This window comes from Geotrypetes seraphini, chromosome 4 (assembly GCF_902459505.1).
Source record: "Geotrypetes seraphini chromosome 4, aGeoSer1.1, whole genome shotgun sequence".
NCBI classification, from domain to species: Eukaryota; Metazoa; Chordata; class Amphibia; order Gymnophiona; family Dermophiidae; genus Geotrypetes; species Geotrypetes seraphini.
This window is the reverse complement of record NC_047087.1, coordinates 190,011,296-190,030,130: the sequence shown is the minus strand read 5'-3', so window position 1 is coordinate 190,030,130 and position 18,835 is coordinate 190,011,296. Positions and strand designations below refer to the sequence as shown.

The 18,835-nt window shown below is 47.2% G+C and overlaps 1 protein-coding gene across 3 annotated transcripts in view; it reads right to left on the bottom strand.

Moving 5' to 3' along the window:
- PALD1 (phosphatase domain containing paladin 1) overlaps window positions 1–18,835 on the bottom strand; it is a 521,435-nt gene that overhangs the window by 230,286 nt on the left and 272,314 nt on the right. For all 3 annotated transcript variants that reach the window (XM_033940451.1, XM_033940452.1, XM_033940450.1), the window contains exons 5-6: window positions 3,153–3,317; window positions 1,229–1,389 (exon numbers count right to left, since the gene is read on the bottom strand). In XM_033940451.1, coding sequence (XP_033796342.1) covers window positions 1,229–1,389; window positions 3,153–3,317 — 326 coding nt within the window. The remainder of the gene's footprint in view (window positions 1–1,228; window positions 1,390–3,152; window positions 3,318–18,835) is intronic.

The following is an 18,835-nucleotide window of genomic DNA, read 5'->3' as shown; positions in this document are numbered from 1 at the left end:
AAGGACATTTAAGTGCAATTTGGATGTTTCCCACAAGACATGCAAAGTCAGACGCTCAGAGACGTCTATTTTCGAAAGGTGAACCACTAAATAGCCCCAAAATTTATTTATTTATTTATTTTTTTAAATTGCCTATTTGGATATCTAAGCTGACAAGACATACATCCCTTAGGATGCCTAATTTATACCACAGAAACGTCCAAGACAATGTGGATGTGAGAGGAGCTAGCATTGTGATGGACTGGCCACACAGACATGTTAACAGAGTAGTGGGTAAAGGGTGCCAGGTGTACAACTCATCATAACCCCCTTATAATTTATGGTAAGTCCCCCTAAAACCTACTAGACTCACCCATCTACCACCCCAATAGCCCTTATGACTGCAGGTGGTACCTGTATTGCAGTAGAATAAGGTTTTGGTGGGCTCACATTTTCCACCACAAATACAGTGGTTAAGAGTGGCTTATGGGCCTGGGTCTTCTTCTCTATGGTTCACTAGCCCATCCACCAGACTACTTAAGACACCTGTGTGCTGCTCTAGAGACAGGTATGTATTCTTTCATTCAGATTTTTGGGGTGTGAGGGAGTCAGTGACCACTAGGGGAGTGTGTGTGTGTGTGGGGGGGTGTCATTCCTTCATGTAACCAGTAGTTATCTGGTCAGTTTTGGTCCCTTTGTGGCACTTAAGACAGGTCTAGTCCAAAATGTCTAAGTTCTGTCTAGGACATCCTTGGAAAGACGTCCAAGTCTAACCTGCCCAAAGCACGCCCATTAGCACACCTCCTAATGTGCCCCCCCTAGACCTCTGGACACACAACGAATAAAATGCCTTGCTAGATGTCCAGAAAGTTAGCTTCAAAAATCGGCACTTGGACATATCAGCAATTAGGACATCCAAGTGCCAACTTATGACGGTTTCTGGACATCTTTATTTTTTGATTATGAGCCCCATAACCTCCAGTGTGTCTTTTTAAAATAGGCTAAGAAGAGGCACTTTCCTTCCCAATTAATCTAGGCACCCCGTGATAAAATTAACCTTTAAACTGATAGTGCCAGGGTATTTACAGGGATTTTTGGCAGACTTATCCGTGTAGTGTGCTATTGAAAATCCCTGGAGAAGGGGCATGTACAATTTGAACATGAGACACAACATACTTCTATTGTATTCCCACTGAAAGCAGAGAAGGTGGAGATAGTCCCTGGCTTCAGTCTACCTGTGTCACTGTACCTGTATGCAGGAAGTAAGAAGACAGGTCTGTTGAACACCTCCTCGGTAACCTGGATGTCCTCCTCACAGTGAATACGGATGGTATGAGGCTCATCTTTAAAATGTTCAATGTCATTATAGACATAGTAACTGTTGTCACTCAACTGTGCAAAGTCATGCAGCTAAGCCAAGAGAAAAATAAAATGTTGACAGCTCTTATGTACAGCCTCCCTCTACCTAGTGACATTTGAGTAAGTTCTCAAGGATCTGGATATTGCACATCCACAATGCAAATAAAAAGGGGAATTATGGCAGAACCTCCACATAGCTGTACTGTGCAGTTCGTAACTTTCAGCCATCTTGAATGGTAACTCTAGGTAGTCCTTGAGAAACAACTGGGCACTATTTATAAGACCAGAAACCTCCCTTTGCTTACTACTGTAGGGGTAGCTTCTCTACTGGAATAGCCACCCACTACCAGCTGCTACCTTTCTACTCCTCCCCCTAGCCCCATAACCCATATTCCCTAGCAGCCTCTTTCCTAGTGGCCTAGACCAGTGTTTTTCAACCTTTTTTGGGCAAAGGCACACTTGTTTCATGAAAAAAATCACGAGGCACACCACCATTAGAAAATGTTAAAAAATTTAACTCTGTGCCTATATTGACTATATATAAAGTAATTCTCTTGAATAGGAATCAAATAAACACAAAGAAAGTATTTTATAATTACTTTATTATGAAATATTAAGTAAACAGAATAGTGAAAAATTATAAAATACTTTATTCAGTGCGAAACCTGGGCCTGTTTGGCTGAACACAAAGCTGATATTCTGGCTGGAATCGAAGAAAGACACACACGTAGCTCTTCGTCAACAGCTCTCAGTCTCTCTCTGTATTTGGTTTTTATAGCATACAAAAATAGACAAATATACCCTCCATCCTTTTTATTAAACCACAATAGCAGTTTTTAGCGCAGGGAGCTGCGCTGAATGCCCAGCGCTGCTATTGACGCTCATAGGCTCCCTGCGCTAAAAAACACTATTGCGGTTTAGTAAAAGGTGACCATATTGTAAAATATAGACAGCAGATATAAATTCAGAACTGTGCATAGTAAGTGAAGGGAAGTTTTCATCTCTGGGAATTTACCCAGTTAACTATTAAGTTATTTGGGCAAATTCCTTTGAAAACTGTGGTAATACTGCCTCCACTTTGCTAAATTTAAAATAAAATCATTTTTCCTACCTTGTCTGGTGATTTCTGGTTGCACTTTCTTCTTCTGTGCATCCAATCTTTCTTCCCTTCTATCAGCCTGTATGCTTTCTCTCCTCCACACCTCATTCCCTCCCCCAACTTTTTCTTCCTCTCTCCCTGACCTTTCTTTCTTTTTTTCTGTTTCTCTTCTTTCCTTCTGTTTCCCTGCCTGCCCCCTTTTTCTTTCTCCCTGCCGTTCCCCAAGCCACTGCCACTGCCGCTGCCATCGGGGAACAGGACCCACCAATGGATAACAGGCCCCAAAGCCGACGCCGACGCATGCTCTCCCTGACGTCAATTCTGCAATCGGAGAGGAAGTTCCGCCCAGCCAGGCAGCGATTGGCTGGCCCGAACTTCCTCTCCGACTGCAGAATTGACGTCGGGGAGAAGAAGACTTATCGGCTCGATAGATTAGATCGCCAAGACAAAGTGAGTCCTGGGTGATCGACTCACTTTGCCTTGGCGAGCTACTGGCACCCCTGCCTCGGGCCCCCTGTCAGCTCCGAGCCCCTGAATGCAGGACTGGTAGTACTGCCCTGATGGCGGCCCTGCGGCACACCAGGCAACATCTCGCGGCACACTAGTGTGCCGCGGAACAGCGGTTGAAAAACACTGGCCTAGACCACTCTATCAGCTTCTCTACCAGCATCTTTTCTCTCCTCTCCCCCAGATCGTTGTTTTTTCTGGGTCTTACCTCTTTCCGGATAGTGAGCTCCAGCTTCTCTACGTAGACACCCTTGTCCAGACTGTGCAGATTCTCATGAAGGTTCTCTTTTCTTCTGGGGGTATAGGGTATAAAGTCGTTCTCAAGGCGGAGAAACACAACTGGCTCTTCACGCACACAGAAGAAAAGGCACTCCTGCATTGAGACACAGTGTGATAAGCCAAGGGTGGAAGTGGGGAAAAATGTGAGGGTAATTTTCCCATCCCCGTTTTTCCTTCTACTCCATCGTCCATTCAAGACCACCCATACTTTCTCTCCATTCTCTTTTGCACTTTATCTCCTCACTTATTTCCATCATTGGTTTACATCTCCCTATCTTGCCCTCCAATTGTATGACCCATTCTAACCTTATCCTCACCCTTTCCTATCACCCATATTTTTTCTTCCTGTAAAGCCATGTATGCACCTTCATTACCTTCTGAGACCAGTAAGATACACTGAGCATATCAACACTCTAGGCAACACATCAGATTTAGTATGTTAGCTCACACCTTTCCAGCAGTAGTTCATGGTACAGTAGGTATTTCCTTGTCCCCAGAGAGCTCACAATCTAACACCTCCCCCTCCCTTTTACAAAGCCGTGTGGCAACAGTCCCAAAGTCCTTTCAATACCTATGTGCTTCGGGGCAGCTACTGCAGTGGCTTGCACTAAACGGCTTCGTAAAAGAGACCCTAAGTTTGCAAAGAATGACATTCCTAGATAGAACAAGGAGAGAACAAACAACAAATAGAAAACAGTTAACAATATCAAAGAAAGTAGAAGAGTAAAGGATAAGCCAAGCATGGAGGTAGAGGTATCTGTGCCTGCATTGTTGGACACTGCAATATGCCTAATCACAAGTACTATATTAATATATGGTCTCTAAGGTATATCTTCATAAGTACTTTCAAAGGTTTATAAACCCCATTAGTGTCTGCTGTATGAAAGCAAACTTTCTTCCATACAGACAAGTGACACGCTGAGATTGATAGTACAATTTCTTTATTAGCTCATGTAGTATAAATAGTCATACTCATCTCAGTCTACGCGGGTGGGGACAGCACTCCGACACAGAAACTATGTTTCGCCCTAGTCAGGCTTTATCAAGGAAAGTCCCCCTATAAAGTGCAAGCAGCAATTCAAACATTATAAGAAGCAATAAATATACTTTTAAATAACTCAATAGCATTTTATAAAACATTAGCAAATATAGATAGATAGATAAATAAATACCTTACGCCATACAGCTCATGCTCCCCACGCTAAATTGTTCAGTCAGCTAGGGAACATGGCCGCTGCGTTCTCTCAATTTATATTCTTTCAAACAGATCACGTGATGATGACATAATGTTCATTCATCCCGCCCCTGGCCAACCAAAAACAAACCTATCATACTAACATCATCCACTCTATTTCTGAATTCAAACCCCAGGGTTTCACACAATTTAAATTGTAAATCCATTTTTGTTCTTTAAAATTTAATTTTTCTTGAAAGTTCCCTCCCTCCCACCCAATCTGTATCTGATCTATAACTCTCCAGCGAATGTCAGAGATTTTGTGTTTCATTTCTCGCCAATGTTGGACTAAAGGTGCCTCAAGGACACCTGTAGTGATCCATGACTTATGTTCCGTTAATCTAACATTGATCTTCCGACTCGTTCTGCCTACATAAGTCAGATTGCAAGGACACTCGATCATATAAATTACATAAGTTCTAATACAGGAAGTATTTGCATTTGCCTGATAGATCTTCTTTGTATTAAAGCAAATCCATGTAGGTCCCCCTATGATTAGATCACACCACTGGCAAGCACCGCAGCTCTTATGACTAAAAATCTCATCTACTATTAGTTTTTTAATTTCAAATCGATGGATAACAACTCACCAATCATTCTTCCCCTCTTATATGAGACTAAAGGAAGTCTCTCTTGTGGAATATCTAATCAAAGCACCGGCCAATGCTATTTAATTTTGGCAAAGAAAGAATTACTAAGAACTGTAAATGGGAGGACACATACTAAAATGTCCTCTTGGTTAGTCGTAGACTTTTCTTTTAATAGCAGTGATCTCTGGGCGTACTTCGCTCTTAAAAATGCTTTACGGACTGCTTTCTTGGGGTATCCTCTAGCATAAAAGCGGTCTTTCAATATAATAGCCTGTCTCTCAAATTCCTCATTACAGGAGCATAGTCTACGGATCCTCAAAAATTGACTAATGGGGATATTATATTTAAGAAAATATGGATGAAAACTTTGAAAATGTAAAAAATTATTCCTATCTACCTCCTTTCTATAGAGGGTAGTAGAAATTTTATTACTCTCATTTCTAATTAGAATAATATCCAAAAAAGCTATCTGATCTTTATGGTGAGTCATAGTAAAAGAAAGATGGGTTTCGAGGGTATTCAACCATTCAAAAAAATCTTGTAATTCAGACTTGGACCCTTCCCAGAAAATAAGGATATCATCTAACTATCTCTTCCATAGTCATATATGTTGACCAAATACAGTGGCTGGGTATACCAGATCTTTTTCAAATTTAGCCACATAGAGGCTTGCTACCGATGGGGCCAATGGGGCCCCCATAGCCACCCCCTGGGTTTGTTTAAAGAATTCCCCTTTATACCAGAAATAGTTCTCTCGTATTACCAACGTAGCCAGCCTACTCAGCCACTCACTGGAAAAACGCCCTAATTCTTTTTGAGAAAGAACCTCCTGAATAGCTAGAGCAGCTCCTTGAGGAATCTGCGTATATAGGGACATGATATCGAGGGTTACAAAATATGTAACCCTACTAATATCAGAAAAATCGTCCAATATCCTTAATATATGAGCAGAATCTTTAATATAAGAAGGAATAGCTTTCACTTCAGTTCTCAAGAAATAGTCTATAAACTGAGAAAGAGGTTCTAAAACAGAGTGCCTAGTTGAAACAATAGGGCACCCCGGAGGGTTAGTGAGATTTTTATGAATTTTAGGTAATAAGTATATTTTAGGGGTCGAGGGGAAAGATTCTTGTAGAAATTGAGCCTTTTTTTGAGTAATCAACCTCCTCTGAAGACCTTCCTCTATTAGACCTTCAATCTCCAATTTAAGTTTTTCTATAGGGTCAGTATCCAACCTCATATAGGCATTTCTATCTGATAGCTGATGTTGTACTTCCTTATCATATAAAGCACGATCTTGTATAGTAATGGCCCCTCCCTTATCTGCCCTAGAAATCATAATATCTGAAAGGGCTACAGACTAATTTTTAGTAAGATTGTATTGTTTCTCATAACCATAATAGTCGTCTTCTAATTTCTTTAAGTCATATAAGACTAAATCTCTAAATGTTATCAGAGAAGGTTTAAGAGCTCCGGGGGAGCACAATCTAGACCTTGGTTTAAAAATAGAGGAGTCTACAGTCGGAGGGTTTTCCTCAAAATATACTTTAAGTTGTAACTTTCTAAAGAAGCGATAAAAAGCAATCCTAAGTCTGAAAGGATCATATTTATCAATGGGAATAAAGCCCAGTCCAAATTGTAGCAATTGAGTCTGAAAATCAGAAAGAGAAAAGGATGATATATTTATTATCAACTAGTGTTTAAGCCCGTTACATTAACGGGTGCTAGAATAGATGTCTGTATGCCTTTCTCCTGCCCCCCTGTCTCTTTCTTTCTTTCTTTCTTTCTGTCTCTCTCCCTGCCCCGTTTATCTTTTTTCTTTCTGTCTCTCTCTTTCTATCTTTCTTTCTCCCTCCCGCTTTATTTCTTTCTTTCTATCTTTTTTTCTTTCTGCCGCTCTCCCTGCCCAAACCCTCACTGAATAGGCCGTTACATTAACGGGTGCTAGAATATATATGTGTGTCTGTCTTTATTTATTTCTCTCTCTGTCTCCTTAGCCGCTTTCTGTATTTCTGTCTTTCTTTCTTTTTGTCTTTCTTTTGGCTGTCCATCACCACCCCATGCATGCTCCCCCTGTCCATTCTCCCTTCCTTTTATCTCCCCTGTGTCCACCACCACCCCTTCACTGCTCCCCTTATCCAGCAGCAGCCCTTCTCCCTTTGTTTTACCTCCCCCCTGTCCATCAGCACATTTTCCTGTTCCCCCTGTCCAGCAGTAGGCCTCCCTTCCTTCCTCCCCCCCATCAAGCAGTCTGCAATAGTTACATTTGTGAACTTCAAAAAAGCTGAGAACATTGTTATCGAGAAATAAATGCTTCAAGTCAAGCAGACCTTGAAAATCCAGCCCTGTTCCATTTCTGCTGGCATGTTTGTGTTGGGGGTGGCTGCTCCCTGTCGCTTTCAGGCCTTCCCCAGGGCGCTTTAACCTGCGGTAATGTGCGCGAATGGCTCCAGCACTGGCTTCTCCACCCGGACCCTGGGCACGCGCCGCGCTCCGCCCCTTAGCTACCCGGAAGTACCGGGTTTCACTCACCTGCTCCCGGAGAGTAGCCCAAGAGGGCGGGAGGGGGGGAGCGGCTGCCGTGGTGATCTTGCCGACTCCCTTGCCGGAGTTATTTTTCAGTTTAAAGGTGCCACGGCGGCTCCTCTAACGATCCCCGCCTGCATTAGAAGTGTTTTCTGAAGCAGGTGCGGCTGGTGACAGGAGCCGCGGTGGCACCTTTAAACTGAAAAAATAACTCTGGAAAGGGAGCCGGCCAACTAGCAGTTCAATTGGGAGCTTCGGTCTGGTCTTGTCTGCTTCCTGCTCGCCTTGCCGTATTTTTTTTTTAGTTGAAAGATGCGGCAGTGGCTCATCTCATGATCCCCACCTGCGTCGGAAGTCCGACGCAGGCGGGGATCGTGAGAGGAGCCACCGCTGCGTCTTTCAACTAAAAAATACAACATGGCAAGGAGCAGCAGGGAGCAGGCCAGACGGAAAAACAGAACCCTAAGCAGCGCATGCGCACTCCTATCTGCAGGTCGCTACAGCTCACGGAAAACGGACGCACGCGATGGGAGTGCGCATGCGCGGCCTAGCGTTTTATTATATTAGATGTTTCAGTCCTGCTCTGGTGCGAATATTTGGGCCCTGTTGATCTCGAGGCTTTAAGGGTAATTTCCCCTTTCCCTTTGAGGTATCGGATTTTTTTAGAGATGAAGTCAACCCCTCCTCTGTATTGGATAGTCTAGCAGATCCATCAGTTCCTTCTTCACTACTGGCGTCAGTTGTACCGGAATATCCGTCAAACGCCACTTTCTTGGTGGCAGTTGGCATTCCTTTATTTCTTATCCCAGTAGGTTTTCTCATCCAGGTATACACTCTGTCATATTGATAGTCTCGTTCATCCCTCTTGAATTTTTTAATTTTATTGATTCTCAAAGATTCTTTAAATTGAGATATCATTTCATCCAGATATCATTTCATCAAGAAAAATTAAATTTTAAAGAACAAAAATGGATTTACAATTTAAATTGTGTGAAACCCTGGGTTTTGAATTCAGAAATAGAGTGGATGACGTTAGTATGATAGGTTTGTTTTTGGTTGGCCAGGGGCGGGACGAATTAACATTATGTCATCATCACATGATCTGTTTGAAAGAATATAAATTGAGAGAATGCAGCGGCCATGTTCCCTAGCTGACTGAACAATTTAGTGCGGGGAGCATGAGCTGTATGGCGTAAGGTATTTATTTATCTATCTATCTATATTTGCTAATGTTTTATAAAATGCTATTGAGTTATTTAAAAGTATATTTATTGCTTCTTATAATGTTTGAATTGCTGTTTGCACTTTATAGGGGGACTTTCCTTGATAAAGCCTGACTAGGGCGAAACATAGTTTCTGTGTCGGAGTACTGTCCCCACCCGCGTAGACTGAGATGAGTATGACTATTTATACTACATGAGCTAATAAAGAAATTGTACTATCAATCTCAGCGTGTCACTTGTCTGTATGGAAGAAAGTTTGTTTTCATACAGCAGACACTAATGGGGTTTATAAACCTTTGAAAGTACTTATGAAGATATACCTTAGAGACCATATATTAATATAGTTCACTGAAACACTGGGTCTCTGGACATACTATTTGGAGTTATTTGGCTTGTACTAATCACAAGTACGGCAGGTCTTAAGCCAGGTCTTCAATTTAATACAAGACACTTCAGCATGCAGAGAAAGCACAGTTACTTACCGTAACAGGTGTTATCCAGGGACAGCAGGCATATATTCTCACACATGGGTGACGTCATCTACGGAGCCCCAGCGCGGACAGCTTTTCAAGCAAACTTGATTGAAGTTTCAAGTTTGCACACTGCACCACGCATGTGCTAGCCTTCTTGCCCACTAGAGGGCGCATCCCCACCTCGTGGTCCTCAGTTCCATAGCAAGCAAAGAAGCCATCCCCGGGGAGGTGGGCGGGTTGTGAGAATATATGCCTGCTGTCCCTGGATAACACCTGTTACGGTAAGTAACTGTGCTTTATCCCAGGACAAGCAGGCATGATATTCTCACACATGGGTGACCTCCAAGCCAACCAAAAAAGGGCCGGTGGGAGGATGGCAATTCATGAAAACAGGTTACGTAACACCGACTGGCCAAACCGGCCGTCGCTTCTGGACAAAGTGTCCAGACAGTAGTGGGAGGTGAACGTATGAACCGAAGACCAAGTGGCAGCTTTACATATGTCCTCCATAGGAGTGGATCGGAGGAAAGCAACCGAAGCTGCCATCGCTCGGACCTTATGCCCCGTGACTCGACCCGAGAGCGGGAGACCAGCCTGAGCGTAGCAAAAGGAAATACAAGCAGCTAACCAGTTGGACAAGGTGCGCTTGGAAACAGGATGTCCCACCCGATTAGGATCAAAGGACAAAAACAATTGAGGAACCTTCCGATGAGACTTAGTACGTTGGAGATAAAAAGCCAACGCCCTCTTACAGTCAAGCGTGTGAAGCGCCGCCTCACCAGGATGAGAGTGGGGCTTCGGGAAAAATACCGGAAGAACAATGGACTGATTGAGGTGGAAATCAGACACAACCTTAGGCAAAAATTTAGGATGGGTGCGGAGAACCACCTTGTCATGATGGAACACCGTGAAAGGGGGATCCGCAACCAAAGCCTGCAGCTCGCTTATCCGACGAGCGGAGGTAAGCGCAATCAAAAAGACCACTTTCCAAGTGAGAAACTTAAGGAGAGATTTGTCTATGGGCTCAAAAGGCGGCTTCATCAGTTGAGCCAAGACCACATTAAGATCCCACACTACAGGAGGAGGTTTCAGAGGAGGATGGACATTCACAAGACCCCTCATGAAACGAGAAACCAGAGGATGTAAAGAGAGGGGACGACCCTCGAGATGTTGATGGAATGCTGCGATAGCGCTAAGATGTACTCGAATGGAAGTCGTCTTCAGACCAGAATTCGACAGATGCAACAGATATTCCAGCACCGAAGACACGGGCACCGAACTCGGGTCCAGGTGGTTCGAGAAGCACCAGGATGAAAATCTGGTCCACTTCTGGGAATAACAAAGTCTAGTCGAGACCTTCCGCGAGGCCTCCAGAATTTCCCGTACTGACTGAGAAACAGGAACCGAAGTCAAGGGGAAAGGAACCAAGCCGTCAGATGTAAAGACTGAAGATTGGGATGCAACAGCGAACCCCGACTCTGAGACAGCAGAGAGGGAAAGACAGGCAGAAGCAGAGGTTCCCGGACACTGAGTTGAAGCAGCAGGGAAAACCAGTGCTGTCTGGGCCAACGAGGCGCAATGAGAATCATAGTGGCTCCGGTTAATTTGAGATGCACCAGCGTTCTCAAGATCAGGGGAAACGGAGGGAACGCATAAAGGAACCTCCCTTCCCAGTCGAGAAGAAATGCATCGGCCTCGAGGCGTTCCCGGGAAAACATCCGAGAACAGTAGAGCGGTAGTTTGTGAGTCTCGGGTGAGGCAAACAGATCCACCTGAGGAGTCCCCCAACGGTCGAAGACCTCGCGTAGAACCCGGGAGTTCAGCGACCACTCGTGCGGCTGGAGAAGACGACTGAGCTTGTCTGCCAGACAATTCATCTCTCCCTGAATGTAAACCGCACGCAAGAAAATGTTCTGAGAGACTGCCCAAGTCCACAGGCGCAGGGCTTCCTGGCACAGAGGCCAAGAGCCCGTGCCCCCTTGTTTGTTTACATAATACATGGCCACTTGGTTGTCCGTCCTGACGAGCACTATTTGATTGCACAGGAGATGCCCGAAAGCTCGAGCAGCCAGGTAAATAGCACGCAGCTCCAACACATTGATGTGACACCGACGGTCCGCGGCCGACCATAGGCCCTGTGTGCGAAGACCGTCGACATGTGCCCCCCACGCATACTCCGAAGAGTCCGTGGTCAGGACTGTGCGATGCGGAGGAACGCGAAAGAGCAAACCCCCGGAAAGATTGGAAGAGTTGGTCCACCAACGGAGCGAGCGTCTCAAAGAAGGAGTCACCGTTATTAGGCGAGACACCGGGTCGCGATCCTGGCGCCACTGCGAGGCCAACGTCCACTGAGGGAGCCTCAGATGCAAGCGGGCGAACGGAGTCACCTGGACCGTCGAAGCCATGTGACCCAGAAGCACCATCATGCGCTGAGCCGACACGACAGGCCTCAGCGAGATCTGCCGACCCAAGCGCAGCAGAGCCTCCAACCGAGGAGTTGGGAGGAACGCTCGGAGGAGAACCGTGTCCAGCACGGCTCCTATAAACTGCAGCGACTGAGTCGGGCACAATTGAGACTTGGGAAAGTTCACTTCGAACCCTAGACCCTGAAGAAGTGAAATAGTCTGTTGGGTCGCTGAAATAACTCCCTCCCTGGTCGGGGCTTTGATGAGCCAATCGTCCAGATAGGGAAAGACCTGCAACCCCCGGGAGCGCAGGGCAGCCGCGGCCACCACCATGCACTTCGTGAACACCCGAGGGGACGAAGCCAGGCCGAAAGGGAGGACCCGGTACTGAAGGTGCCACTCCCCCACTTGAAATCTCAAGAATTTGCGAAAGTCGGGATGCACCGGAACATGGGTATACGCTTCCTTCAAGTCCAGGGAGCACATCCAATCCCCCTCCTCCAGGAGGGGATACAGAATCGGAAGCGATAACATACGGAACTTCTCCCGGACCAGGAACTTGTTGAGCTTCCGAAGGTCCAAAATGGGGCGCAAGTCCCCGGTCTTTTTTGGGACCAAAAAGTAACGGGAGTAAAACCCCCGACCCCTCTGGTCGCAAGGAACCAGTTCGACTGCTCGGAGGCTCAACAAGGACCTGGCTTCCTCCTGGAGAAGGGCCAACTGGCTCCGATTGGGCGGGCAAGCCCCGGGAGGCATGTCCGGAGGCTGCCTGGAGAAGTTGAGCGAATAGCCCTCTGAGATGGTCCGGAGCACCCATGCGTCTGACGTAACTTCCGTCCAAGCTCGGGCAAAAGCCGAGAGTCGACCCCCGATGGGAAGGGAATGTGGCAGAGTTGCGGTGAGGGCCCGCCCCCAACCGCTCATCCCGTCAAAAGGACGGCGCGGGCTTGGACGCAGCCTGCGTAGCGGGCTTGGAGGGACCTCCCCTACCCTGCTGGGGTGGTCGTCGGGGCGGAGGCCTAGAAAAGGCTGGTGTCGTCTTCTGAGGATACCGCCTCGGAGGCTGCCGAAAAGGCCTTTGTTGCGAGGCCCTAGGCTTGGGGCGGACAAGGGACGCAAGCGAACGCTCCTGATCAGACAGCCTCTTAGTCGCCGCCTCTAAGGAGTCGTCGAACAACTCCGACCCCACGCAGGGCAAATTTGCCAATCGCTCCTGCAGGTTGGAGTCCATCTCGAGGGTACGCAGCCACGCCAGGCGACGCATCGCCACCGCGCAGGCCGATACCCTCGAGGCGAGCTCAAAGGCGTCGAATACCGCATGGAAGAGGTAGAGGCGCAGCTGTGAAAGGTTCGACATAAAGGTGGCGAACCTGTCCTTGTGCGAAGCCGGGATCACCCCCTGGAATTCAGGCATGTCCTTGACCATAGACCTTAAATAGGACGAGTATGAAAAGGCATAATTAAGGACCCGCGTCGCCATGAGTGAATTAGCATAGAGGCGACGGCCAAACTTATCGAGGGTCCTACCCTCCCTCCCAGGGGGGACCGCAGCAGACACCCGAGAGGGTTGTGACCTCTTAAGGGCCGACTCCACCAGGATTGATTGGTGCGAGAGTTGCCCCTTCTCGAACCCCTTAGGCGGAATGGTCCGGTATTTCGCCTCCATCTTGGTGGGCACGACCGTGACTGTAAGAGGAGCCTCCAAGTTTTTCAGCAAGGTCTGATGTAAGACCTTGTTCAGCGGGAGGCGAGGAGATTCCCTCTGGGGAGTGGGAAGGTCCTGCTCCTCCAAATATTCCTTGGAATGGTGGGAACCCGCCGATAAGTCCACCCCTAACGCCCCCGCCATGTCATGGACGAACTTCGTAAAAGACGAAGTTCTGGCGGGAGGAGAAGGAGTCCTAGATCTCCCCGCCGAGGCAAAGGGAGAAGCCTCGCGGGAGTACCTCGGCTCCCTGGCAGATCCCGAACCCCACGAGGCACGGTCCCGTGACCTCGAGGGGGTCGGGGACCCAGCCCGCTGGAACGAGCCCCTGGGGGAACCCCCCGGGGTGCGGGGAATCGAGGTCCGTCCCTTCCGCCCCGTCGAGGAGGCACGGGAACCCTCTCTGCACGGGGACCGAAAAAGTTTTGGATTATCCATTCGGAGCTCCTCGACTCGCAAGGACTCGCCCTCGGGAGGCGATGAGCGCCCGCGTCCGCGAGGCGAGACCCGAGGACCGCTTGGCTCTCCTCGGTCGGCGCCTCGCCCGAGGTCTACCCGAAGGCGAGGAGCCCCGCGAGGACCTCGAGGACGAGGTAGAGGAGATCCGCCGCACTCGGCGCAGCTTGTCCTTGGGCCTGACGCTACGCTCAGGCTGTCCCATCGAGGCCCGGTCCGAGGCCAAAGCCGAGGTCGAGGCGGCAGGTGCCTCGGCGGCCGAAGCCCCGGTACCCGAGGCCGAGGTCGCCAACTGCGGGGCAGTCGAGGCCGAGGCAGTCGAGGCCGAAGCCTGCTGCAGGTGCTCAATGGCCCCGGACAGCTCCGAGGCGATCAAAGCCCGGAGCAAGTCCTGAAACACAGGGATGGACATACCCTGGGGCAGCACCTGTCGATGCTCCACAGAGGGCGACCTCGGTCTCGAGTATTCCCTCGGGGCTATCGATTTAGACACCCTGGGCTGGGCGGAGGCAGACCCAACCGCCGATGAGGCGCCCGAGGGTGGCTTCTTGGATCCAGGAGCTGAGGAGGGAAGTGGAGACTTACCCGAGGCCTTGCTGGACGAGGCAACCTGCTTCGAGGGCACCGAGGGTCGAGGCGAGGCAGGAGGGCCCGATGTCGAGGTCGAGGCCGAGGTCGAGGCCGGGGCCGAAGCCGAGGCCGAGCTCGAGGCCATCCCCGTCGGGACGTCGGGAGAAAAAAGTTCCGCCATGCGGGCAATGCGACGCGTGAGAGCCCTTTTTTGAAAGGTCCCACACTTCAAACAGGAGTCGGTCGGGTGATGGGGCCCCAAGCACCGCAGACAACGCCTGTGGGGATCTGTGATCGACAAAAGCCGGTCACAAGTGCCGCACTTTTTGAATCCCGTAACGGGCCGGGACATAGGCCCAAAAAGGGGCCGGGAACGAACGAGGTTCCTCGGCCGTGGCTACCGGGAGCCCCCGGAGCGCAAAAAATATAACACGTTTTTTTTTTTTTTTTTTGAAAATCAAAGAGAAGCAAATTAAAGAAGAGAAAAAACGCAGCGACCGCGTCGAAAAAACCTACACAGCCGCGGCGACAGAAGGCAAAAGAGCACTAAAAAATCCACAGGGCTTCTGGCTCCGCGGATGAATTAGAACTGAGGACCACGAGGTGGGGATGCGCCCTCTAGTGGGCAAGAAGGCTAGCACATGCGTGGTGCAGTGTGCAAACTTGAAACTTCAATCAAGTTTGCTTGAAAAGCTGTCCGCGCTGGGGCTCCGTAGATGACGTCACCCATGTGTGAGAATATCATGCCTGCTTGTCCTGGGATAATTCCAAATTACCAGAGCGAGGAAAAAAATATACTGAATGGGGGGTAGACTCCAGATGTGCCTGATCTTGCAACAGAAGTGGTAGTGATAATTCAGTAGAACAGAGATGTTGGGATGGCCTATAGGGAATCAACAGGGATGATAAATAAGGAGCAACATCTTTATAAAGGGAACTATGAATGAGCAGAAGTTTAAATTGACAGCAAAAATCAAGGGGAAGCCAGTGATACTCGTAAAGCTCTGGAAATACATGGTCAAACATTTGTGCCCAGCATAAGCCTCTAATTGCCATATTTTGAAATACGTGGAAATGCTTTTAAAAATATTGTGGAAGGCTGGCCAGAACTACATTAAACCTCAGAACATGTACATAAAAAATCTACGGGCCAATCAAAGAGGTTAATACATCTAGGAGCAGTTGCTAAGGGGACCGTGCTATAAAAGGAGCTAAAAATTAGGCGCCCAAAATTTGTGCTCTAAGTTAGTATTTTCTAACAGTATCTGGGCGTTCAGATTCCATTCTAGAAAATAACCTAAGTTGGCCTTAGGAGCCTGACTTTAGGCAGGTGTAAATGTCGGCACCTAGGCACACAACTAACAACATTCTATACATTTGGCATTCAAGGGTTTGACCCACCCATACCCTGCTCTCATGCATGCTTCCTTTGCAGTTATATGCTAAAGCACTTAGATGCTAACTTATAGAAAAGCACCTAAGTGCAGTTAGGCAACCAAGTGCCATTTACTCCCATTTGGGCACCTAATTGTAGTGCACCACAGAGAATTAAAAGATAATGTATAAACCCCATCCATGAATTTTCAGCTGTATTATGTAGATCAGGGGTGCCCAATACGTCGATCGCAATCGACCAGTAGCTCAGGAAGGCAACGTGAGTCGATCGCGGAGCCCATCCCGGGCTCCGTGATAGACTCGTGTTGCCGTCCTGATCTACGGGCCGATCAGCCTTCCTCTCCAGTGTTCTCCCTAGGGCCTTTTAGCTGGGCGGTCCGCCCAGCTGTCATCTGCCGCTGCTGAACATTAAAAAAAAAAACCCAAAAAACCGGCTTGGAGATTTCAGCCCGTAGCGAACTTATGCTCCGGGCTCTAACATGTGCGTACCGGCTTCTCTTCTCTTCCCTCCGAAACTGGAAGTTATGTCCGCGGGGGGGGGGGCGGGGGGGGGGGGGAAGAAGGGAAGCCGGCACGCACATGTTGAGAGCCCTGAAGCAAGCGTTCGCTACGGGCTAATGCGGGAGACAGGTTAGTGAAGCATTTGTTCTTCTTCCTACCGGGTCCTGCCTACTTTCTGTTTCCGCGAAGGCAGGACCCGGCAGCATTTCCCCCATAGGTTGATCACGATCTTGGGCTGATCAGCCTTCCTCTTCCCGACGGCAGAATTGACGTCGGGGAGAGGAATGCTGGTTGGCTGAAGCAGGGAGAGTTTGGGGCCTGTTATTGGTGGCGTTTGGGTCCTGGTCCCCGATGGCAATGGCAGTGGCAGTGGCTTGGGGGAGGGCAGAGAGAAAGAAAGAAAAAGGGCAGGCAGGGAGACAGAAGGAAAGAAGAGAAACAGAAAAAAAAGAAAAGGAGGCAGAGAGAAAGAAAGGGAAGGGAAAAGGAAGGAAAAGTTGGGGGAAGGAATGAGGTCTGGAGGAGAGGAAGCATACAGGCTGAAAGAAAGATTGAATGCACAGTCAGAAGAAGAAAGTGCAACCAGAGGCTCATGAAATCACCAGACAAGGTAGGAAAAATGATTTTATTTTAAATTTAGTGATCAAAATGTTTCTGAATTTATATCTGCTGTCTATATTTTACACTAAGGTCCCCTTTTACTAAACCGCAATAGAGGTTTTTAGCGCAGGGAGCCTATGAGTGTCGAGAACAGCGTTGGGCATTCAGCGCAGTTCCCTGCGCTAAAAACTGCTATCGTGGTTTAGTAAAAAGGGAGGGGGGGTATATTTGTCTATTTTTGTATGGTTGTTACTGAGGAATAGGAATAGGAATGATAATTAACATTTTCTGTGCGTACAGTGTGCTTTGTGTTTTTTTTTTTATTTTATTGTTGGTAGATCATTTTGACTTGGTCATTTAAAAAGTAGCTCGCAAGCCCAAAAAGTGTGGGCACCCCTGATGTAGATAGTACCATTGAAAATCCTCTCTGACTGTCATGACTGTATAATGCTGAGGCAGAGTAAGGGTGTTTTGTCCAGCTAAACCAGTGGTCTCAAACTCAAACCCTTTGCAGGGCCACATTTTGGATTTGTGGGTACTTGGAGGGCCTCAGAAAAAATAGTTCATGTCTTATTAAAGAAATGACAATTTTGCATGAGGTAAAACTCTTTATAGTTTATAAATCTTTCCTTTTGGTTAAGTCTTAATAATAATATTGTCATTTATAGATAGAGAGACATATGATCAAGAAACTGTTTTATTTTACTTTTGTGATTATGATAAACATACCAAGGGCCTCAAAATAGTACCTGGCAGGCCACGAGTTTGAGACCACAGAGCTAAACAGATGCCAACAATATTCCGCTGCTGTCAATATAGCTGAGTGGTTTAAGCCAGGACTAGAAAATCATGATCCATATAGTGGTGATGGTCGGCACGGTCCACGTATATTCAGCACCATCACCTATGATATCAGGAGAGAAGCACTGAAAATACGTGGCTTATGTCAACACCACAGCTGAGATTTTAAACAAAAATTGGCTGTAGTATTTAAATACCGGCCAGTGTGTTTTGAAAAAGCCACAAAAACAGCAATATGGGGCCATGTAGGTTAAAAATATTCAACACAGCTATGAAAGCAAAAAATTGTATTTTGAAAAAAATATGGGGGTCTTTTATTAAGGCACGCTAGCCAATTTAGCACGCATTAAACCCCCTATGTTCTTTATTTATTACATTTATAAATTCTGCATTATCATAAAATTTTTAGGTAGATTACAAATTAACACTCAATAGTAAAAGGTCAATAACAATACTACACATAATAAGACACAATTTTCCATACAAGTGATTTATGCTGGCTTTTACACAGCTGCAGTAGAGGTTTATACCGCCTGCCAATGAGGTAAACGCTCTGACACTCATAGAATTCCTATTATCATCAGAGCATTTACCTCGCTGGCCCACAGTACAAATCTCTACCGTGGCTTTGTTAAATGAGCCATTAGTTATCACTTCCTTACAAATGTACAACTGTACTATGGCTTCCTTACTGGTCATTAGTGAGGAATCTGTAGTTCAGTTGTACATTAGGGAGTTATTAGCTTGTTTGTCATAATTTTCAAGAAGTCTCCTTGATAATAACACTGTTGATCAAAAAGCAGTCATATCCCATCACTTTGCACTATAGGGTAAATTCTATAAAGAGAGCACTAATATTTACATACCAAATACAATATAAATGATGCCCGCGAGAACTGGCGGCAGCCATTCAGAGAGCAGCGCCAGGCCGAGCAGGAAGCACAAAAAGATCGATCCTGTTGGGTGCCCCATACACCGCTAGACCACCAGGGATTAATAACGGCGTAAAAGGTACATGGGGTGTTTAAAAAAAATTGTTAGTCAGCTGGGACGGGAGACAGGAAGGATCCCTCCTGTGCCGGCCTACCACTAGACCACCAGAGGGGATACAGGGTAGGAAGGTGAGACAGGGT